General features: G+C 49.8%; 2 protein-coding genes and 1 pseudogene across 3 annotated transcripts in view; all 3 read right to left on the bottom strand.

Annotated features, from left to right (window-relative positions):
* Positions 1-3,676, bottom strand: part of PTGIS (prostaglandin I2 synthase) — an 81,562-nt gene extending 77,886 nt beyond the window's left edge. Inside the window, exons 1-2 of the mRNA XM_059892395.1 lie at positions 3,473-3,676; positions 2,204-2,572 (exon numbers count right to left, since the gene is read on the bottom strand). Coding sequence (XP_059748378.1) covers positions 2,204-2,572; positions 3,473-3,676 — 573 coding nt within the window. The remainder of the gene's footprint in view (positions 1-2,203; positions 2,573-3,472) is intronic.
* Positions 3,677-5,587: 1,911 nt separating this feature from the next.
* LOC112449344 (endogenous retrovirus group PABLB member 1 Env polyprotein-like) lies at positions 5,588-7,003 on the bottom strand (annotated as a pseudogene).
* A 5,517-nt stretch (positions 7,004-12,520) lies between these two features.
* The window catches only part of RUM1 (syncytin-Rum1), a 43,477-nt gene continuing 32,115 nt past the window's right edge, over positions 12,521-23,882 (bottom strand). Inside the window, exons 2-3 of one of the 2 annotated variants that reach the window (XM_059892369.1) lie at positions 19,860-19,995; positions 12,778-15,132 (exon numbers count right to left, since the gene is read on the bottom strand). In XM_059892369.1, coding sequence (XP_059748352.1) covers positions 13,549-14,964 — 1,416 coding nt within the window. In that variant the 5' untranslated portion in view covers positions 14,965-15,132; positions 19,860-19,995 and the 3' untranslated portion in view covers positions 12,778-13,548. 2 annotated transcript variants of the gene reach the window in all.

Below are 23,882 nucleotides of genomic sequence, written 5' to 3' on the forward strand. Positions count from 1 at the left end.
ACCATAACCATCCATTATCAGTAATCTTTGCTCCTCTTTTCTCATATTGCTGTAGCCACGCGTTCCGGGAAACAAAACTCACTCAGAAGGACAATGCAGATAGTGGAGTGCAGTTTATTACACCGGGGGGCCCAAGGCAGAGTCTCCTCTTACCCAAGGACCTCAACCAAACTTACCCCAAGGTAAGTTTTTGTGAAAACCTTATATACCCTAAGTGTACGTGCCCAAACCCACCTCCCCAAATTCCCTGAAACTAGTCTGAAGAAAGGAAGAGAAAGATACAATCAAAGTTAACCCATGATTCATATGCCTTAAGCCTAGGTAGTTAACAGAGGACAATTATCAATAGGCCTGTGGTCATACCCCAATAAGCATAATAGAATTTATGATTCTGTTTGGTTACACAGATAATTAGGGTATTCTTTTAGGCAATGGAGAGTCTAGGTATGAGCCCTGGGGCTCTTCCATCCGGGGGGCCTGGTTTTCCAGTTGGTATGTCATTTCCATAGATACTGGGCATATAGCTCAAAGTCCACAGTCCGGCCCAAGATGGAGTCCTGCTTTCGAGATGGAGCCTGTTCTGTCCGTTTCCTCCTACATTCCCCCTTCTTGATGCTCTTAACTCATAGTATGAGCATCACTCATAGGGATATATTGCACCCTGGCTCTCTGACTGCCAATTTGGGAGAACAACACCAACCTCTGGGTTACAGAGTTCATAATACATTGTAAAATGCAGGATCCACAAAGCAGAACTATCAAGACAACTATAACAATGGTAAATATAGTTTTCAATCACCCTTCACCCAAGATAGGACCGAAGTCCAAAAAGAAAGATCATCATCAGACATAGCTTTTACCTGACCTTTCATGTCACCTAGGGTGGCTGATATATTGCCAGATAAATCAGAAGTATATACACAGCATTCAACATTAATTATAGCACAGGTCCCTCCTTGTGCTGAAACTATGGTTATTCTCAAAATGATACCAGCAAGTCCTTGTAGCAGCAGTTGATTGTAGAGCTTCACCTCTTTTTCTTCTTTAAGATGATCTTGGTTTCACGGAGATCAGTGGAGTCCTTTTGTATAGTCCCCTTGGCGTCCTCTGGGTCGGCGTGGTATGCTCTCTTCACCCTCATGTGGAGGATCCAGGGAGTGACACCTGCAACTTTAACTGCCGTAGGAGTGGTTAGAACAACAGTATATGGACCCTTCCAATGTGGGGCCAAGGAGTCATGTTTCCAGTCCTTGACCCACACCTGATCCCCGGGCACAAATTCGTGAATATCTTCCCCAAGGGGGAACAGCACCCTTTCTTGTACAAACTTAGTTACCTGATTTACTACCTTACCCAGTTCCATCTGCTGTGAAATCCCATCTCCCCTTACCTGAGGCAAATTTGTTGACACCTGTTTTATTATGGGAGGGGCCTCCCATACACAATTTCATATGGAGAATAGCCTTGGGACTGTGGGGTCATCCTGAGTCTGAGCAGAGCCATCGGAAGCAAGTCCACCCAGGAGCAGTCAGTCTCTGTGATCCACTTGGAGAGTCTCTAAGTGTCCGGTTGGTTCATTCCACCGTCTCAGAAGAACTCTGGGCCTATATGCAGTGTGCAGTTTCTATTTGATATTTAAAGTTTTGCTCACTTGTTGTACTAAATCAGCTATGAAAGCCAGGCCATTGTCTGGTCCAGTGCTGGTAGGAAATCCAAATCTGGGAACTATTTCCCTAAGCAGGCACCGGGCTACTTCGGATGCTCTTTCAGTCCAGGTAGGAAAAGCTTCTACCCATCCCGAGAACGTACATACCGTGACCAGCAGGTAACGGTAGTGTCGGTGAGGTTTCATTTCAGTGAAGTCCACTCCAGGTGTTCAAAGGGCAGCGTGCCTTTCCGCTGAATCCCCGGAGGGTTTTTGCCTGAATACCCGAGAGGCAGCGTTAACCTGTGAGCAGGCAGCATGGCCTAGGTTGGTCGCTGGTGTGTGTGGCTTACCAGAGTGTGTGCCAGCTCCTCCGGTACCAATAATTTGCCACTTGGCAATTCCCACCATCCCTTTTCAGTCTTGATGGCCCCTTCCGCTTTGGCTAACCTGACAGCCGTTGTCCTTGTTTTATGAGGCTAGTGCCATCAGTATATAGGACCCAATTAGGGTCTGGACCCTTGTGCCCTTCTTTAAAACAAACCCCAGATACCTTACCTCCTCCTTGCAGATCTGTGCCTTCTTCTTTGACACCCGGGAACCTGCTTCCATCAGCAGCTGGAGCAGTGCTTTTGTCCCTTCCCAGCATTTTTTCTTGGTCTCGGCAGCCAGCAGCTGGTCATCCACATATTGTAGGAGCCAACATCTATACTTTTCCGGGTGGAATGAGTCCAGGTCAGAAGCCAAGTCTTCCCCAAAGATGGTTGGGGAATTCTTAAACCCTTGTGGGGGAGTCCAGGTGAGCTGTTGTTTGGTGCCCCCGACTGGATCTTCCCATTCAAAGGCAAAGATGGGCTGTGACGCCGGGCGGAGGCGTATGCAGAAGACATCCTTGAGATCTAGGCAAGTACAAACTTTAGCCCTCAGCTGGAGGAGGCTAAGTAAAGTATAGGGGTTGGAACAGTGGGATGTAAAGTCACAGTAGCCTGGTTGACTCGCCTGAGATCCTGTACGGGCCTGTAGTCCTGTCCTCCTTCCTTTCTGACTGGCAGGATTGGCGTATTCCAAGCCTACTTGGCACTCTACTAGACTGCCCGCTTGTTTCAATCTATTGATGTGGGGTAGTATGCCGGCCCGGGCCTCTATTTAGCCAGCCTGGTTGAGGGATGGGGGTGGGGGAGGGTTGTCTTCTGCCCAGACTTCAGGGGATAATTGAGTTAGCTCTCTCTCATGCTCTTCCAGCCCACCTGGTTCTTCCTTCGGAGGCTCATGCAACCTCTACTCACCTTGTGGGGCTATTGAAAGAGAGCAAATAAGTCATAGTGTCCATCAGGAAGGTGGGCCTCTCCTCCGGGGAGAAAGTCACTCATGCTCCTAGGATGGACAGCAAGTCTCTTCCCAACAGGGGTACTGGGCACTCAAGAAGGTTTGGTCCCCACTTTTAAGAGTACCATGGGTTCTCGGGGACCTAATATCTCTGAGCCCTGGCAGCCCTATTTAATTTCCAAGTCAGCAAGCCCCACAGTTGCAGGAGCTTCCTTCTCCTTCCTTGCCTTGGGGCATTCATTCTTCCAGTGGCCAAAAGCGCAGGCACCGGGCACACTGGTTTGGCTGTAATGGGGCCCGGGGCCTCCGCTGGGACGGGTTGAAGGACTGTCCTGTCCCTGGGGCAGATGAGGTTTTCCGGAGGGCCCGAGATAGACTTTCCCAAGCAGCAGCTAGCATTGCAAATCTCTTGTCTATTCTCTTTCATTCCCTCCAGCTCTCCGGCAGAGTGCAGGCTCTGCTTAATTCCAACGTCTCCCTCCCCTTCCTGTCAGTACTCACCGGGAGAGGTGGTTCAGCTGGAGCTGGATCCTGGAAGTGCTGGCCAGAGTCTTCTGTCACCGGGATTGGAGCCTGCCGAGGTGGCAGCTCTACGAACTCGGGGAGAGCTGGTGGAGGAGCAGCGGCTGCTGCAGGACTTCCCCTGGCCCTGGATCGGGCATTAAGGTGGCCTCTGGTCCTGATGGAGAACTGGGCGGCGGGCATGTCATTATCCAGTATGTGGGAGGGGTCAGGTTGTCCCCGTCCAAATCCTGTAGAATTTCCTTTTTTATCATCAGTCAATTTTTGTGCCATTAATATTTTTCCCTTTCCCTTCTGGATACAGAACCTTATCCAAGTAGGAGGGTCTTGAGCTAACCCTAGCCATGAGTCAATATACGGATATTGATCCGGGTGTCCTGGCTCTCTTGTGACTACTGTATAGACTGCTTCCACTATTTTTAAGTTCGTGGTGTTCCCTGGCGGCCATCCTACTCCCACAGGGGGCCATTCGACCTCACAGAGTATGTGGAGGCAGTTAGGCTTCATCTTCATCTCATAGTCTCCTCCTAATCCCTTCTTTAAATTTTTAATCATGCACTCCAATACAGTTGCCTTAGATTCACTTCCCTCCATCTTGTTTACCTTCTCGGACCTTCTTCTACTTTTCCTTTTTGTTCTGTCTACAAAGTTCTCGGTACCCTATGTACTTCTGATATTTCCATTCAATGAAACACTTAAATTGCCATTCTGCCTCCTTCCTAACTGGAGTGAGAAGAGCCTTACCTGCCAGATCCCAGAGGGAGAAGGGGGATCGGCGTGTCTTCACCTGCCGGTCAGCACGGCCGAACCAGAACACCACATGGTCCAAGACTGTTTCTCCCTTACCTTTCAAAGTCCGTTCTTCTTTGGTGGACTTGATCAGGTGTGGGTGAAAACACAGATGGGTTAAATATCCCACATCCTAGGCCATCTCTGAAAAAGCCAATTCGTACTCACTTATGTATTTCCTTCCTTCTAGCCTGACAGTTCCGATGGGGTCAAGAATTTCACAGCAGATGGGACACCTCCTGGGGGAGGGCAGAATATGAGCACACAAGGACCAAGTTTCTTCTCCTAAAAATCCCCTGGCAATTGCTTGGTAATAATCTTCCCCAAGACGGAGTGGACACCACTTCCTAAATGACCTTCACAAATTTCCTTCCTAAGCCCTAAGGCCTCGTCGACCTGTGTACCAAGCAATTGCCGCCTGTCTATTCCAGGCTCCTGTGGGTCCCTGCTCCTTCTAGTCCCTCCCAGGGGGGTGATCAGGCCCCCTCTTCCACCCTGCCCGCTGGGCTCCTCCCCACCTGAGCGCTCAGTTCCCTTGCTGCCATTCACTACCTGCCAAAGCGAAGAAACCGGGCGTTGAAAGGCTGAATTTTTCAAGAGGGGCAAGTCGCCTTCCCCCTTCTAGGAGATTCAAGCCACAAGGCCTCGGGGTGGCCTCAGATGAGACCTGTCTCCTCAAAGCGAGGAGTTTCCCAGCCAATGCACCAAATGTTACAGCCACGCGTTCCGGGAAACTAACTCACTCAGAACGACAATGCAGATAGTGGAGTGCAGTTTATTACACCAGCAGGCCCAAGGCACGGTGGACCCCGACCAGCATTTGTGAAAATCTTTTATACCCCATGTGTACGTGTCCAAACCCACCACCCCAAATGCCTTGAGACTTACATAAACAAAGGAAGGGTAAATACAATCACAATAACCCATCATTCATGTCTTATGTGTTCAGACAGTTAACAATCAATAAGCTCGTGGTTACATTCCAAGCAGTTAATAATCGATAAGCCTGTGGTTACATTCCGATAGATACAGAAAAGATTTATGACCTGTCCGGAGGCGGGGGTGATTAGAGTATGTTTTCTCTTAGGCGATGAGTAACCTGGATGTGATCTTCAAGATTCCCCTGTCCAGAGGATGTTATCCTTCTGTTGTAGTTTCCATAGGCACTAAGCACAGAGTCCAGAGTCCACTGGAGAGGTGGCCGGGCACGATCAGCACGAACAGGCCTGAGATGGGGTCCAGGCCCTGTGAATTCCTTCTTCATTCCCCCCTCTTGATGCTCTTAGTTTCTGTAACGAGCATCATTCATTGAGAGGTAGATTGTACGTTAGTCCTATGGGCAACCACATGAGAGAATGCTACCAACCTCTGGGTTACAAAATTCACAAGGCATTGTAACAAGCAGGGCCCACAAACCAGTATGATTAAGAATACTATAACAACATTTACAATGGTTTTCCACCAGTCTCCCTTTACCTAGGACAGGATTGAAGTCCAAAAGGGAATATTTTCATTAGACATGGCTTTCACTTGATTTTGCATATCCTCCAAGGCAGCAGACACATTTCTAGACAGGTCAGGGATGTATACACAACATTCAAGTTTAATTATGGCACAAGTTCCCCACCTTGGGCTGCTGTGAGTATGTCTAATGCCATCCTATTTTGCATTACTGCCTTCCTCATCTGAGATTGTTCTTCGTTCAAAGCTTCAATGGCTTTTTTACTGTCTAAGAGGGCCTGTTTAGTGAAATTATTTAAGGCCTCTACCTTAACCATGATATCCGCTGTCCCTATAGAGGGTACAAAGAAGCCAGCAAGATAGTCATACCATTGGAACGTGGATCGTGTCCATCTTGCATGCAGATAGGGCAGGTTTGCTGGAGGATGGTGTAGGCTAGGCTTAATTCTGCCAGGGGCGAAAACAAACCCTAGTGTGCAACGCCCTACCCAGCCCACTGGTAACCATGGCCATAAGTTAGGCCCACAGAGCCACTTGGTCCCTTGGGGGCTACCCAGCAGATATTGGGATTATGTTTCCAGTTGGAACCGGGCCACTCAACAGACCGATTGGGGTGACAGGTTACTTCCAAGATTTCTTGACATTGTTCAGCAGACAAATAACCCATATGTTTTAGTTCTTTTGGGTCTGGGGGGTGGTCTCCAAACCCAACTTTGTGTTCTTTTTGTTCCCAGCAAATTGTTGCAGGAGCAATCAACTGTCCTTTCTCAGGACTCATCCAGAAATGTTCATCCCAGACCTGGTAGTATTGCTCAAGGTACTGGGAACCCTGTCCCCCTTTTGTAAGGGTGCCATTCACCTTTTTAATTTTCATATATGACGTATAAGCCCTTGTTACCCACGTTAAGACTAGTGTTCATATGAAATGTAACGCTATGTCCCAGGTGATTTGATGCCTCTTTGTTACAGCAGGAGACCAAAGAAGGATCATGATTGCTGAGAGAAACGAAAGTTCCTTTCTGTTGTTCCAAGAAGGAGCACAGTGGTAGAAAGTCTCCATCATGAAGTGGACTTTCACCAGGGGAGTCCGTCCATTACTGACAGGGGCATAGCCCCACATACCCAACAATTGGAGGAGTTGTGGAAGTTCACGTAAGAATGTGCCCATGAGATGAAGATGTTGCCCTGTACCGGGACAGTGGTCAGGTTCAGAATTGCGTTGGTGAAGCCGAGTAGCAGGAGTCGCTTACCCAGCTCCATCCTATAGAGGGCTCGTCCGGGACCTCCTTTTCTTCTTCCTCTTCAGAATGATCTTGGTTTCCCCTGGGTCGGTAGGGTCCTTCTGGGTAGTCCACTCGGTGTCTTCCAGGTCAGCGTTGTATGCCTTCTTCGCTCTGGTGTGATGGACCCAAGAGGCAATGCCTGCAACTTTAATTGTGGCAGGGGTGGTTAAAACAAGAGTATAAGGACCTTTCCACTGGGGGCTAGTGGGTCATGTTTCCAATCTTTCACCCATACCTGGTCCCCTGGTATAAACTCATGCATTTGCTCCCCCAGGGGGAACGGTATTCTTCCTTGCACAAACAGTTACTTGATTAATTACCTTACCTAGTTGTTCCGTCTGCTGTGATATCCCATCTCCTCTTACCTGAAGTATATCAGTTGTTACCTGTCTTATTATGGGAGGAGGCCTCCCATATACAATTTCGTAGGGAGAGTAGCCATGGGACCGTGCGGTCATCCTGAGTTTGAGCAAGGCCGTGGGAAGTACATCTACATAGGAACAGTCAGTTTCTATAATCCATTTAGAAAGTGTCTCCTTTAGTGTCCGGTTAGTTCGTTCTACCATTCCGGAATTCTGAGGCCACTAGGCAGTGTGTAACGTCCATTTATCTTCATGGCTTTACTTACTTGTTGTATCAGAGCTGATATGAAGGCTGGGCCGTTATCTGATCCTGTGCTGGTGGGGAATCCAAATCGAGGAACTATTTCCCTAAGGAGGCTCCGAGCCACTTCTGATGCTCTTTCAGTTCAGGTGGGAAGGCCACCACCCATCCCGAGAATGTACATACCAAGACCAACAGGTAACGAAAATGGCGATATGGTTTCATCTCAGTGAAGTCCACTTCCAGGTGTTCAAAAGGAAGGGTACCTTTTAATTGGATGCCTGGAGGGTTTGGCCTGCAGCCTGGAGCGGTGTTAATCTGAGAGCAGGTGTTGCAATTTTGGGATTCCGTTCTACAGAGAGGGGAGGCCAGGAACCAGAAAATACCTTCGGATCAATACCTCCAAATTGTCATGTCCTAGATAAATTGTACGATGGGCTTGGCTCACCAGAGAGGGGGCCATCTCCTCGGGCACTAGCAGATCACCACCTGGTAGCTCCTGCCATCCTTTGTCTGTTTTGGTGGCTCCCTCCGCTTCAGCTAGTTGGGTTTGAGCCTCAGTGTATGTCGGGGAGTCTAGGGCCAGCTCGGGTAGCTCAGCTAGGACAAATGTTCTCATGGGGATTTCCCTGCATTCCTTTCTGTCCTCGGCTGCCCGTCTGGGGGTCGCGGCAGCCAGCCTATTTCCTCGAGCCTGTGGGGTGTCTTCCTTCTGATGCCCACGGCAGTGCATGACTGCTACCTCCGTGGGGCTCCAGACAGCATCTAGCAGAGTCAGAATCTCCTCCTTATTCTTAATGTCCTTTCCATTGGCTGTTAGAAGGCTTCCCTCCCGGTATAGCACCCCATGTCCGTGGAGCATAGCGAAAGCATACCAGGAATCGGTGTACACATTCACTCTCTTACCCTTTGACAATTGCAGTGCCCGGACTAAGGCCCATAACTCTGCTCACTGGGCTGACCAGTGCTGTGGTCAGGAGCTGGCCTCAATAACAGTCCTCTCTGTGACTACAGTATAGCCTGGCAGTCGCTGTCCTAGCTTTACCAGGCTGGTGCCATCAGTGTACAGAGTCCAGTCAGGATTTGAAATTGGCCTGTCTTGGAGGTCTGGGCCCCTAGCATAGACCTCCTCTAAGACTTCTTGCAATCGTGGGTAGGTCCACCTTCTCCCGTTGGGAGAAGCGTTGCTAGGTTTAAACCCTGGCAAGGCTCGATATGGACATTGGGGTTTTCGCATAGCAGTCCCTGGTATTGAATAATTCGGGGGTTTGACAGCCATTTTGGGGGGTCTCCTCAAAGGAGGGTGTTGACTTCATGTGGGACCTTTACGATCAGGTCCTGGCCGAAAGTCAGCTTTGCAGCTTCACGTACCAGTAAGGCGACTGTGGCCACTGCCCGCAGACAGCTAGGCCACCCAGTGGCAACGTTATCAAGTCACTTTGAAAGGTAAGCTATTGGCCTGTCCCATGTTCCCAAGGTCTGAGTCAAAACCCCCATGGCTGTTCATCTTTCCCGGTCACATACAAGGTGAATGGTTTGGGGAGGTCTGGCAATACCAAGGCGCAGGCAGAGGTGAATGCTAGTCTTAGCTCCTCAAAGGCTTTCTGCTGTTTCTCAGTCCAGTTTATTGGATTTTCTTCAGGCCCTGTCAGGAGCTCAAATAGGGGCTGGGCTATTTGAGAATACCTTGGAATCCAAATCCTGCAGAATCCAGTGGCCCCTAGGACCTCCCTGACTTGCCGGTGAGTCTTAGGCGTGTGGGGCCTCAGAATTACTTCTTTTCTAGATTGGTCTAGCAACCTTGTGCCTCCCCTTAAGACAAACCCCAAATACCTTATCTCCTCCTTGCAGATTTGTGCCTTTTTCCTCGACACTCGGGATCCTGCCTCTGCCCGCAAGTGGAGGAGCACTGGGGTCCCTTCACAGCATTCTACCCAGGTCTCAGCAGCTAGCAACCCGTCGTCCACATATTGCAGGAGACAACATCCATACCTTTCAGGCTGGAAAGGCTCCAGGTCTGAGGCCAAGGCTTCTCCAAAGATGTTTGGTGTGTTTTTGAATCCTTGCGAGAGGTGTGTCCAAGTGAGCTGCTGCTTATTGCCTCCGATTGGGTCGTCCCATTCAAAGGCAAAAATGGGTTGTGACGCAGGTGCTAGGCATATACGGGAAAAGGCCTCTGTGAGGTCCAAGCAAGTATAGATCCTTGTCTTAGGTGGGAGGAGGCTAAGTAAGGTATAGGGCTTTGGGACAGACAGGTGCAGAGTCACAGTGGCCTGACTGACCAATCTGAGGTCCTGTACGGGCCTATAGTCTTGTCCTCCTTCCTTCTTTACTGGTAAGATTGGTGTGTTCCAGGCTGTTTGACATTCCACCAGGATGCCTGCCTGTTTTAGCCTGCTGATGTGAGGCAGAATCCCGATTCGGGCTCCTCTGGGTATTGGGTATTGACACTTTCTCACCAGGGTGGCACAAGCTTTGAGTTCTATTATCATAGGGGCTTGGTGTCTAGCTAGCCCAGGGGGGTTATCTTCACCCCAGACCTCAGGGAACAGCTGAGTTAGCCTTCTTTCCACCTCTGTCGCCTGGCCTTGTTTATCTCCAGGGGGCTCACGTAGCCTCCATTTGTCTTGAGGGGTCACAGAGAGGGAGAGTAAGTTGGTTGGTGTGCCCACCCGAAAAGTGGGCCTCTCTTCAGGAGAGAAAGTCACCTGTACTCCCAGTTTGGAGAGTAAGTCTCTCCCCGGCAGGGGCAGTGGGCACTCAGGGATACAGAGGAACTCATGAATCACTTGGTGACCCCCCTGATGTTTCCTGGGCTGGCAAAGCGACTTAACCATTTCTTCTCCCGAAACCCAGTTACGGCGGCGGTCCTTTTAGACAGTGGCGCCACGGCTTTAGTTACCACGGACAATTCTGCCCGGTGTCCACCATAAGGTCAATGTCTTAGTTCCCAATTTTTAAAGTTACCATGGGCTCTCAGGGACCTGAAGTCTTCGAGCCCCGGCATCCCTATTCAGTCTCTATGTTAGTGAGTTCTGCAACCGGGAGGGATTTATTCTCCCTTCTTCCTGCTGGGCACTCATTCTTCCAATGACTGAACCCACGGCATCAGGCGCATTGATTTGGCTGTAATGAAGCCCGTGGCCTCCGTTGGGACCAGTTGGAGGGCTGTCCTGACCTCAAAGCTGGGGGGGTTTCTTTGCTTGGGCGGTGGAAAAGTCTTCGGAAGACTTTCCAAGCGCAGCAGCCAACATTGCAAACCTCTCGTCTGTTCTCCTCTGCTCGTCTTTATACCTTTTCTCGTATTTCTTTTCTATTTCCGTGTCCCTATTCTGAAACACCTTATCTGCTATTTCAATCAGCCGAGAACTAGACATGGATAGAACTCCCTCGGGCTTTTGAAGCGTTTGTTTTTTGTCAGGACATGCCTGCGAGATAAATGCTGAATTGATAACAATCTGGGAGCCCGTAGCTTCTGGACCTATGGGTGTATAGAGTCTGTAGGCCTCACAAAGTCTCTCGTAAAATTCGGAAGGTGACTCGTTTCCCTTCTGAACTATTCCGGCCGGTTTAGACATGTCCATCAGCCTCTGGTCTCCACTTTTAAGTCCTTGTGTAATCGTCGTACGTTCTGTCTAATTGGATTTTTCCTTCCTCTGTATTGAAATCCCAAATAGGTCTGTCAGTGGGGAAGGCTTGCTCTATCCACCTCTGTGGGTTAGCAGTGCCCTCAGGAACCATCTCCTGTAGCCATTTCCTTGCCTCAGTGTTGATCCTATATCTCTCTTCTGTACTGAAGAGAGATGCTAGTAATTGCATTATATCGTCCCAGGTTGGTCAATGAGTGAGGAAAATGGTCTCCATTAGTCTAGTCACGCCCTGGGGTTCCACCGAGTAAGAGGGGGTGTGCTTTTGCCAGTTCAGTGTATCGGTGATGAAAAGGGCTGATAGTAACAGGTTACAGGGGCTTGTGATAGTTGCATCCTCCCCTGTCACTGGGGATTGCCGAGCTTCTCTGAGGGGCATCTGCAAGGGCATTTTTTCCTCTGGCTCTTTGGCAGAGCGGAGCCTTTGTTTAATCCCAGTGGTTCCTCCCCCTTGTCCGGGAGTACTTACCGGGAGTGGAGGGTAGAGTCTAGGGAACGTAGGGGCAGCATCTGGGCTTGTAGAGTCTGGTGGGCTCATTGTCCCTCCAGCTGAGGCTGGAGGCCTGCCGGGGTGGGGGCGGGGGTGGGTTTTGGGACTGTTGAGGAGTCTGGGAGGCTTACCGGTCCGGGGCTGGTTCCTCCGGATGGGCCTCTGGTGGCCATGGTGCTACTAGCTGGCGGAACCATCATCCAGTACGAGGTGGGGGAAGCTCATCTCCTGCAGGGTCCTGTAAAATTTCCTCCTCATCCTTGCTTACCTTTTAGGCCATCAAGACTTTTCCTTCCCTGCCATGAGCATAAAAACGGGCCCATTTGGAGGGGGTCTTAGGCTATTCCCAGCCAAGAGTCTATGTACGGGAACTGGTTGGGGTGTCCGAGCTTTCCCATAACTATAGCATAAACTGCTTTTATGACATTTAAGTCCATAGTTCCCTCTGGTGGCCTGCCAACGCCCACTGAAGGCCATTCAACTTCACAAAGGGTACAGAGCCGACCGGGTGTCATTTTCCTCCCATCGTCTCCATCGAATCCTTTCTTAAAATTCTGCGTCCTATTCTCCAATACAGTGGCCTTAGATCCGCTTCCTCCCATTTTCTTACCTCTAGATTCCCACGTCCCAGGGCTTTCCCCAGAAGCCAATCTACCTTTTCACTGGCAGGGGAGATGATGGGTCATGCAGCAGATGGGTACCTCCTGGGGAGGGCAGAATATGAGCGGCAGAAATCAAGCCTCTTTCTATAAGCCTGTGGCGACAGCTCAGCACATTCCCTAAGACAGCGTGGACACACCTCCTAACTGGCTGTCTTAAACCTAAAGTTCCCTTTCTTTATCCCTGGCACAGCTGTCGACCTGAGTGCCGAGCACCTATTGTCGCCAACCGAAACCAGTTTCCTATGCGTCTCCCTTCTGGTCCCTCCCAGGGGGGTGATCAGGCCCCCTCTTCCACCCTGCCGGCTGGGCTCCTCCCCACCTGAGCGCTCAGTTCCCTTGCTGCCATTCACTACCTGCCAAAGTGAAGAAACTGGGCGTTGAAAGGCCAAATTCTTCAAGAGGGGTAAGGCGCCTTCCCCCCTCTAGGACATTCAAGCCACAAGGCCTCAGGGTAGCCTCAGATGAGACCTGTCTCCTCAAAGTGAGGAGTTTCCCGGCCAATGCACCAAATGTTGTAGCCACACGTTCCGGGAAACTAACTCACTCAGAACGACAATGCAGATAGTGGAGTGCAGTTTATTACACCAGCGGGCCCAAGGCACGGTCTCCTCTTAGTCAAGGACCCCGACCAGCATTTGTGAAAATCTTTTATACCCCATGTGTACGTGTCGAAACCCACCACCCCAAATTCCTTGAGACTTACATAAACAAAGGAAGGGTAAATACAATCACAATAACCCATCATTCATGTCTTATGTGTTCAGACAGTTAATAATCAATAAGCTCGCGGTTACATTCCAAGCAGTTAATAATCGATAAGCTTGTGGTTACATTCCGATAGATACAGAAAAGATTTATGACCTGTCCGGAGGCGGGGGTGATTAGATTATGTTTTCTCTTAGGCGATGAGTAACCTGGATGTGATCTTCAAGATTCCCCTGTCCAGAGGATGTTATCCTTCTGTTGTAGTTTCCATAGGCACTAAGCACAGAGTCCAGAGTCCACTGGAGAGGTGGCCAGGCACGATCAGCACAAACAGGCCTGAGATGGGGTCCAGGCCCTGTGAATTCCTTCTTCATTCCCCACTCTTGATGCTCTTAGTTTCCGTAACGAGCATCATTCATTTAGAGGTAGATTGTACGTTAGTCCTATGGGCAACCACATGAGAGAATGCTACCAACCTCTGGGTTACAAAATTCACAAGGCATTGTAACAAGCAGGGCCCACAAACCAGTATCATTAAGAATACTATAACAACATTTACAATAGTTTTCCACCAGTCTCCCTTTACCCAGGACAGGATCAAAGTCCAAAAAGGAATATTTTCACCAGACATGGCTTTCACTTGTTTTTGCATATCCTCCATGGCAGCAGATACATTTCCAGACAGGTCAGGGATGTATACACAACATTCGACTTTAATTATGGCACAAGTTCCCCCCTGGGCTGCTGTGAGTATGTCTAATGCCATCCTATTTTGCATTACTGCCTTCCTCATCTGAGATTGTTCTTCGTTCAAAGCTTCAATGGCTTTTTTACTGTCTAAGAGGGCCTGTTTAGTGAAATTATTTAAGGCCTCTACCTTAACCATGATATCCGCTGTCCCTATAGAGGGTACAAAGAAGCCAGCAAGATAGTCATACCATTGGAACGTGGATCGTGTCCATCTCGCATGCAGATAGGGCAGGTTTGCTGGAGGATGGTGTAGGCTAGGCTTAATTCTGCCAGGGGCGAAAACAAACCCTAGTGTGCAACGCCCTACCCAGCCAACTGGTAACCATGGCCATAAGTTAGGCCCACAGAGCCACTTGGTCCCGTTGGGGGCTACCCAGCGGATTCCGGGACTATATTTCCAGTCGGAACCGGGCCACTGAGCAGACCGACTGGGGTGATAGGTTACGTCCAAGATTTGTTTACATTGTTCAGCGGACAAATAACCCATATATTTTAAATCTTTTGGGTTTAGGGGGTGGTCTCCAAATCCAATTTTGTGTTCTTTTTGTTCCCAGCAAATTGTAGCGCGAGTAATCACCTGTCCTCTCTCAGAAGTCATCCAGAAATATTCATCCCAGACCTGGTAGTATACCTCATGGTACCGGAAGGTCTGTTCCTCTTTTGTAGGGGTGCTGTTCTTCTGTCCATTGCTCATATATGAGTTATAAGCACTTGTTAGTGCCTTAAGACTAGCGTTCATGCTAAATGTAACCCCATGTCCCAGGCCCATTGATGGCTCTTTCTTACACCAGGGGAGCAAAGAAAGATCATGATTGCTGAGAGAAATGAAAGTTCCTTTCTGTTGTTCCAAGAAAGAACACAGTGGTAGAAAGTCTCCATCATGAAGTGGCGATACCCACCAGGGGAGTCCGTCCATTACTGACAGGGGCATAGCCCCACATACCCAACAATTGGAGGAGTTGTGGAAGTTCGCGTAAGAATGTGCCCATGAGATGAAGATGTTGCCCTGTACTGGGACAGTGGTCAGGTTCAGAATTGCGTTGGTGAAGCCAAGTAGCAGGAGTCGCTTACCCAGCTCCATCCTATAGAGGGCTCGTCTGGGACCTCCTTTTCTTCTTCCTCTTCAGAATGATCTTGGTTTCCCGTGGGTCGGTAGGGTCCTTCTGGGTGGTCCACTCGGCGTCTTCCAGGTCAGCGTTGTATGCCTTCTTCGCTCTGGTGTGATGGATCCAAGAGGCAATGCCTGCAACTTTGATTGTGGCAGCGGTGGTTAAAACGAGAGTATAAGGACCTGTCCCCTGGGGCTAGTGGGTCGTGTTTCCAGTCTTTCACCCATACCTGGTCCCCGGGTATAAACTCACACATTTGCTCCCCCAGGGGGACGGTATTCTTTCTTGCACAAACTTAGTTACTTGATTAATTACCTTACCTAGTTGTTCCGTCTGCTGTGATATCCCATCTCCTCTTACCTGAAGTACATCAGTTGTTACCTGTCTTATTATGGGAGGAGGCCTCCCATATACAATTTCGTAGGGAGAGTAGCCATGGGACCGTGCGGTCATCCTGAGTTTGAGCAAGGCCGTGGGAAGTACATCTACACAGGAACAGTCAGTTTCTATAATCCATTTAGAAAGTGTCTCCTTTAGTGTCCGGTTAGTTCGTTCTACCATTCCGGAATTCTGAGGCCACTAGGCAGTGTGTAACGTCCATTTATCTTCATGGCTTTACTTACTTGTTGTATCAGAGCTGATATGAAGGCTGGGCCGTTATCTGATCCTGTGCTGGTGGGGAATCCAAATCGAGGAACTATTTCCCTAAGGAGGCTCCGAGCCACTTCTGATGCTCTTTCAGTTCAGGTGGGAAGGCCACCACCCATCCCGAGAATGTACATACCAAGACCAACAGGTAACGAAAATGGCGATATGGTTTCATCTCAGTGAAGTCCACTTCCAGGTGTTCAAAAGGAAGGGTACCTTTTAATTGGATGCCTGGAGGGTTTGGCCTGCAGCCTGGAGCGGTGTTAATCTGAGAGCAGGTGTTGCAATTTGGGGATTCCGTTCTACACAGAGAGGCAAGGCGAGGAACCAGAAAATACCTTTGGATCAATTCCTCCAATTTGTCATGTCCTAGGTAAGTCGAACGATGGGCTTGGCTCACCAGAGAGGGGGCCATCTCCTCGGGCACTAGCAGATCACCACCTGGTAGCTCCCGCCATCCTTTGTCTGTTTTGGTGGCTCCCTCCGCTTCAGCTAGTTGGGTTTGAGCCTCAGTGTATGTCGGGGAGTCTAGGGCCAGCTCGGGTAGCTCAGCTAGGACAAATGTTCTCATGGGGATTTCCCTGCATTCATTTCTGTCCTCAGCTGCCCATCTGGGGGTCTTGTCAGCCAGCCTATTTTCTTGAGCCTGTGGGGTGTCTTCCTTCTGATGCCCACGGCAGTGCATGACTGCTATCTCTGTGGGGCTCCAGACAGTGTCTAGCAGAGTCAGAATCTCCTTCTTATTCTTAATGTCCTTTCCATTGGCTGTTAGAAGGCCTCCCTCCCGGTATAGCACCCCATGTCCATGGAGCATAGCGAAAGCATACTGGGAGTCGGTGTAGATGTTCACTCTCTTACCCCCTGACAATTGCAGTGCCTGGATTAAGGCCCATAACTCTGCTCGCTGGGCTGACCAGTGCTGTGGTAAGGAGCTGGCCTCGATAACAGTCCTCTCTGCGACTACAGCATAGCCTGACAGTCACTGTCCTAGCTTTACCAGGCTGGTGCCATCAGTGTACAGAGTCCAGTCAGGATTTGAAATTGGCCTGCTCAGAGGTCTGGACGCCTAGCATAGACCTCCTCTAAGACTTCTTGCAATCGTGGGTAGGTCCACCTTTCCCATTGGCAAGGCTCAATATGGACATTGGGGTTTTCGCATAGCAGTCCCTGGTATTGAATAATTCGGGGGTTTGACAGCCATTTTGGGGGGTCTCCTCAAAGGAGGGTGTTGACTTCACGTGGGAACTTTACAATCAGGTCCTGGCCGAAAGTCAGCTTTGCAGCTTCACGTACCAGTAAGGCGACCGTAGCCACTGCCCGCAGACAGCTAGGCCACCCGGTGGCAACGTTATCAAGTCACTTTGAAAGGTAAGCTATTGGCCTGTCCCATGTTCCCAAGGTCTGAGTCAAAACCCCCATGGCTGTTCATCTTTCCCGGTCATATACAAGGTGAACGGTTTGGGGAGGTCTGGCAATCCCAAGGCGCAGGCAGAGGTGAATGCTAGTCTTAGCTCCTCAAAGGCTTTCTGCTGTTTCTCAGTCCAGTTTATTGGATTTTCTTCAGGCCCTGTCAGGAGCTCAAATAGGGGCTGGGCTATTTGAGAATACCTTGGAATCCAAATCCTGCAGAATCCAGTGGCCCCTAGGACCTCCCTGACTTGCCAGTGAGTCTTAGGTGTGCGGGGCCTCAGAATTACTTCTTTTCTAGATTGGTCTAGCAACCTTGTGCCTCCCCTTAAGACAAACCCCAAATACCTTACCTCCTCCTTGCAGATTTGTGCCTTTTCCTCGACACTCGGGATCCTGCCTCTGCCCGCAAGTGGAGGAGCCTGGGGTCCCTTCACAGCATTCTACCCAGGGCTCAGCGGCTAGCAACACGTCGTCCACATATTGCAGGAGACAACATCCATACCTTTCAGGCTGGAAAGGCTCCAGGTCTGAGGCCAAGGCTTCTCCAAAGATGTTTGGTGTGTTTTGAATCCTTGCGAGAGGTGTGTCCAAGTGAGCTGCTGCTTATTGCCTCCGATTGGGTCCTCCCATTCAAAGGCAAAAATGGGTTGTGATGCAGGTGCTAGGCGTATACGGGAAAAGGCCTCTGTGAGGTCCAAGCAAGTATAGATCCTTGTCTTAGGTGGGAGGAGGCTAAGTAAGGTATAGGGCTTTGGGACAGACAGGTGCAGAGTTACAGTGGCCTGACTGACCAATCTGAGGTCCTGTACGGGCCTATAGTCTTGTCCTCCTTCCTTCTTTACCGGTAAGATTGGTGTGTTCCAGGCTGTTTGACATTCCACCAGGATGCCTGCCTGTTTTAGCCTGCTGATGTGAGGCAGAATCCCGATTCGGGCTCCTTTGGGTATTGGGTATTGATGCTTTCTCACCAGGGTGGTGCCAGCTTTGAGTTCTATTATTACAGGGGCTTGGTGTCTAGCTAGCCCAGGGTGGTTATCTTCACCCCAGACCTCAGGGAACAGCTGAGTTAGCCTTCTCTTCAACTCTGTCTCCTGGCCTGTTTATCTCCAGGGGGCTCACGTAGCCTCCATTTGTCTTGAGGGGGCACAGAGAGGGAGAGTAAGTAGGTTGGTGTGCCCACCCGAAAAGTGGGCCTCTCTTCAGGAGAGAAAGTCACTTGTGCTCCCAGTTTGGAGAGTAAGTCTCTCCCCGGCAGGGGCAGTGGGCACTCAGGGATATAGAGGACCTCATGCATCACTTGGTGACCCCCATCTGACATTTCCTGGGCTGGCAAAGCGACTTAACCATTTCTTCTCCCGAAACCCAGTTACGGCGGCGGTCCTTTTAGACAGTGGCGCCACGGCTTTAGTTACCACGGACAATTCTGCCCGGTGTCCACCATAAGGTCAATGTCTTAGTTCCCAATTTTTAAAGTTACCATGGGCTCTCAGGGACCTGAAGTCTTTGAGCCCCGGCATCCCTATTCAGTCTCTATGTTAGTGAGTTCTGCAACCGGGAGGGATTTATTCTCCCTTCTTCCTGCTGGGCACTCATTCTTCCAATGACTGAACCCACGGCATCAGGCGCATTGATTTGGCTGTAATGAAGCCAGTGGCCTCCGTTGGGACCAGTTGGAGGGCTGTCCTGACCTCGAAGCTGGGGGGGTTTCTTTGCTTGGGCGGTGGAAAAGTCTTCGGAAGACTTTCCAAGCACAGCAGCCAACATTGCAAACCTCTCGTCTGTTCTCCTCTGCTCGTCTTTATACCTTTTCTCGTATTTCTTTTCTATTTCCGTGTCCCTATTCTGAAACACCTTATCTGCTATTTCAATCAGCCGAGAACTAGACATGGATAGAACTCCCTCGGGCTTTTGAAGCGTTTGTTTTTTGTCAGGACATGCTTGCGAGATAAATGCTGAATTGATAACAATCTGGGAGCCCGTAGCTTCTGGACCTATGGGTGTATAGAGTCTGTAGGCCTCACAAAGTCTCTCGTAAAATTCGGAAGGTGACTCGTTTCCCTTCTGAACTATTCCGGCCGGTTTAGACATGTCCATCAGCCTCCAGTCTCCCCTTTTAAGTCCTTGTGTAATCATCGTACGGTCTGTCTAATTGGATTTTTCCTTCCTCTGTATTGAAATCCCAAATAGGTCTGTCAGTGGGGAAGCCTTGCTCTATCCACCTCTGTGGGTTAGCAGTGCCCTCAGGAACCATCTCCTGTAACCATTTCCTTGCCTCAGTGTTGATCCTATATCTCTCTTCTGTACTGAAGAGAGATGCTAGTAATTGCATTATATCGTCCCAGGTTGGTCAATGAGTGAGGAAAATGGTCTCCATTAGTCTAGTCACGCCCTGGAGTTCCACCGAGTAAGAGGGGGTATGCTTTTGCCAGTTCAGTGTATCGGTGATGAAAAGGGCTGATAGTAACAGGTTACAGGGGCTTGTGATAGTTACGTCCTCCCCGATCACTGGGGGTTGCTGAGCTTCTCTGAGGGGCATCTGCAAGGGTATGTTTTCCTCTGGCTCTTTGGCAGAGCGGAGCCTTTGTTTAATCCCAGTGGTTCCTCCCCCTTGTCTGGGAGTACTTACCAGGAGTGGAGGGTAGAGTTTAGGGAACGTAGGGGCAGCATCTGGGCTTGTAGAGTCCGGTGGGCTCATTGTCCCTCCAGCTGAGGCTGGAGCCTGTTGGGTGGGTTGGGGGGGGGGGGGTGCGGCGCTGCAGCTCTACAATCTGTGGAGCTTTGGGACTGTTGAGGAGTCTGGGAGGCTTACCGGTCCGGGGCTGGTTCCTCCGGATGGGCCTCTGGTGGCCACGGTGCTACTAGCTGGCAGAACCATCATCCAATACGAGGTGGGGGAAGCTCATCTCCTTCAGGGTCCTTCAGAGTACATCATGAGAAGTGCTGGGCTGGAAGAAGCATAAGCTGCAATCAAGATGCTGGGAGAAATATCAATAACCTCAGATATGCAGATGACACCACCCTTATGGCAGAAAATGAAGAGGAACTAAAAAGCCTCTTGATGAAGGTGAAAGAGGAGAGTGAAAATGTTGGCTTAAAACTCAACATTCAGAAAACGAAGATCATGGTATCTGGTCCCATCACTTCATGGGAAATAGATGGGGAAACAGTGGAAACAGTGTTAGACTTTATTTTTTTGAGCTCCAAAATCACTGCAGATGTTGACTGCAGTCATGAAATTAAAAGATGCTTACTCCTTGGAAGAAAAGTTATGACCAACCTAGATAGCATATTCAAAAGCAGAGACATTACTTTGACAACAAAGGTCCGTCTAGTCAAGGGTATAGTTTTTCCAGTGGTCATGTATGGATGTGAGAGTTGGACTGTGAAGAAGGCTGAGCACCGAAGAATTGATGCTTTTGAACTGTGCTGTTGGAGAAGACTCTTGAGAGTCCCTTGGACTGCAAGGAGATGCAACCAGTCCATTCTGAAGGAGATCAGCCCTGGGATTTCTTTGGAAGGAATGATGCTAAAGCTGAAACTCCAGTACTTTGGCCACCTCATGCGAAGAGTTGACTCATTGGAAAAGACTCTGATGCTGGGAGGGACTGGGGGCAGGAGGAGAAGGGGACGACAGAGGGTGAGATGGCTGGATGGCATCACGTGAGTCTGGGTGAACTCCAGGAGTTGGTGGTGGACAGGGAGGCCTGGCGTGCTGCGATTCATGGGGTCGCAAAGAGTTGGACACGACTGAGTGACTCAACTGACTGAAAATTTCCTCTTCATCCTTGGTTACCTTTTGGGCCATCAAGATTTTTCCTTCCCCGCCATGAGTGTAAAAACAGGCCCATTTGGGGCAGGGGGGCAGGGGGTGGTTCTTGGGCTATTCCCAGCCAAGAGTCTATGTACAGGAACTGGTCGGGGTGTCCACGCTTTCCCGTAACTCTACCATAGACTGCCTTTATGACATTTAAGTCCATAATTCCCTCTGATGGCCTGCTAACTCCCACTGAAGGCCATTCGACTTCACAAAGCGTACGGAGCCAGCTGGGCGTCATTTTCCTCCCATCATCTCCATCAAATCCTTTCTTAAAATTCTTAATCATATTCTCCAATACAGTGGCCTTAGATTCGTTTCCTCCCATTTTTTAACCCTTGGATTCCCACGTCCCAGGGCCTTCCCCAGAAGCCAATCTACCTTTTCACTGGCAGGGGAGATGATGGGTCACGCAGCAGATGGGTACCTCCTAGGGAGGGCAGAATGTGAGCGGCGGAAATTGATGGCCTCTTTCTAAAACCCTGTGGTGACAGCTCGGCATGTTCCCTAAGACGGCGTGGACACACCTCCTAACTGGCTTTCTTAAACCTAAAGTTCCCTTTCTTTATCCCTGGCACAGCTGTCGACCTGAGTGCCGAGCAGCTATTGTCGCCAACCGAAACCAGTTTCCTATGCGTCTCCCTTCTGGTCCCTCCCAGGGGGGTGATCAGGCCCCCTCTTCCACCCTGCCAGCTGGGCTCCTCCCCACCTGAGTGCTCAGTTCCCTTGCTGCCATTCACTACCTGCCAAAGCGAAGAAATGGGGCATTGAAAGGCCGAATTCTTACACAGGGCAAGGCGCCTTCCCCCCTCTAGGAGATTCAAGCCTCAAAGCCTCAGGGTGGCCTCAAATGAGACCTGTCCCTCAAAGCGAGGAGTTTCCCAGCCAATGCACCAAATGTTACAGCCATGCATTCCGGGAAGCAAACTGACTCAGAAGGACAATGCAGATAGTGGAATGCAGTTTAGTATACCAGCAGACCCAAGGCATTGGACCTCTTAGTCTCCTCTTAGTCTCCTCTTAGTCAAGGACCCCGACCAGTATTTGTGAAAATTTTTTATACCCCATGTATACATGTCGAAACCCACCACCACAAATTCCTTGAGACTTACATAAACAAAGGAAGGGTAAATACAATCACAATCACAATAACCCCATCATTCATGTCTTATGTGTTCAGACAGTTAATAATCAATAAGCTCGTGGTTACATTCCAACCAGTTAATAATCAATAAGCCTGTGGTTACATTCCAATAGATACAGAAAAGATTTATGAAGGCGGTCCCAAGATGGTGTCGGAATAGGACGTGGAGACCACTTTCTCCCCCACAAATTCATCAAAAGAACATTGAAACGCTGAGTAAATTCCACAAAACAACTTCTGAATGCCAGCAGAGGACATCAGACACCCAGAAAAGCAGCCCATTGTCTTCGAAAGGAGGTAGGCAAAAATATAAAGACAAAAAAAGAGACAAAAGAGGGAGGGACGGAGCTCCATCCCAGGAAGGGAGTCTTAAAAAGAGAGAAGTTTCCAAACACGAGGAAACACTCTCACTGCCGAATCTGTGGCGAGCCTTGGAAGCACAGAGGGCAACATAACAGGGAGGAAAAATAAATAAATAATTAAAACCCACAGATTACCAGCCCAATTGTAACTCCCCCAGTGGAGAAGCAGCGCAGATGCCTGCACCCACCACTAGCAAGTGGGGGCTTTGCAGGGAGGTGCGGGCTGCATTGCTTAGAGTAAGGACCAGGCCTGAATGCCCCGAGGGCAATCTGAGCTAACTAACTTGGGCTAGCAAACCAGACTGCGGGATAGCTACCACGCACAAATCCCTAATCTAAGACACCGCCAGGCCAGAGCACAAAACAAAGGACTGAACTGAGCTAGCCGGCTGCAGACCATCCTCCTCCGGTGACAGGTAGCCAGAGCCGGAAGGGAGCACTTGCAGCCCCAGAGAGACATTATCTACCAAACTGCAAGCAGGCTTCTTTGCTAACTAAGACTTCTTGGGGTTCTGGACATCTGCCTGCGAAGGTGCACCGGTTGTACACCCAGAAAACCGAGTGGCAGGGATGGGGGAGGCGATAAGTCACAGCGACCGTGCTCGCCAAACACCTCATCACCTGAGCTGCTCGGACACAAAACGCCAGCGCAACCGAGTCTCTGCCTCTGAGGACTCCCCGAGCGCCTGAACCTGAGCGGCTTAGACCTGGGAGGTGCATGCAGTCCAGGGCTGGCCTTGGAGGGTTCCCAGTGGAGCAACCTAAAGCCTGAGCAGTGTGGGCAGGGAGGGCACACGCGCTGTGAGTGGGGGCAGGCCCAATGCAGCTGAGACACTGTGAGCACACGCCAGTGTTATTTGTTTGCAGCGTCCCTCCCTCCCTACTGCGCAACTGAACAAGGGAGCCTAGAAAAGTGTCCACCACCGCCCCCTGTGTCAGGGCGGAAATCAGACACTGAAGAGACCAGCAAACAGTAGAAGCTAAAACAGAGGGAACTGCCTTGGAAGTGACAGATGCAGTAGATTAAAACCCTGTAGTTAGTACTGACTGCATAGGAAGGGGCCTATAGATCTTGAGAAATATAAGCCGGACCAAGCCATGAAATTAAAAGATGCTTACTCCTTGGAAGAAAAGTTATGACCAACCTAGATAGTATATTGAAAAGCAGAGACATTACTTTGCCAACAAAGGTCCATCTAGTCAAGGCTATGGTTTTTCCGGTGGTCATGTATGGATGCAAGAGTTGGACTGTGAAGAAATCTGAGTGCCGAGGAATTGATGCTTTTGAACTGTGGTGTTGGAGAAGACTCTTGAGAGTCCCTTGGACTGCAAGGAGATCCAACCAGTCCATTCTGAAGGAGATCAGCCCTGGGATTTCTTTGGAAGGAATGATGCTAAAGCTGAAACTCCAGTACTTTGGCCACCTCATGCGAAGAGTTGACTCATTGGAAAAGATTCTGATGCTGGGAGGGATTGGGGGCAGGAGGAGAAGGGGACGACAGAGAATGAGAT

This window comes from Bos taurus, chromosome 13 (assembly GCF_002263795.3).
Source record: "Bos taurus isolate L1 Dominette 01449 registration number 42190680 breed Hereford chromosome 13, ARS-UCD2.0, whole genome shotgun sequence".
Lineage (NCBI taxonomy): Eukaryota > Metazoa > Chordata > Mammalia > Artiodactyla > Bovidae > Bos > Bos taurus.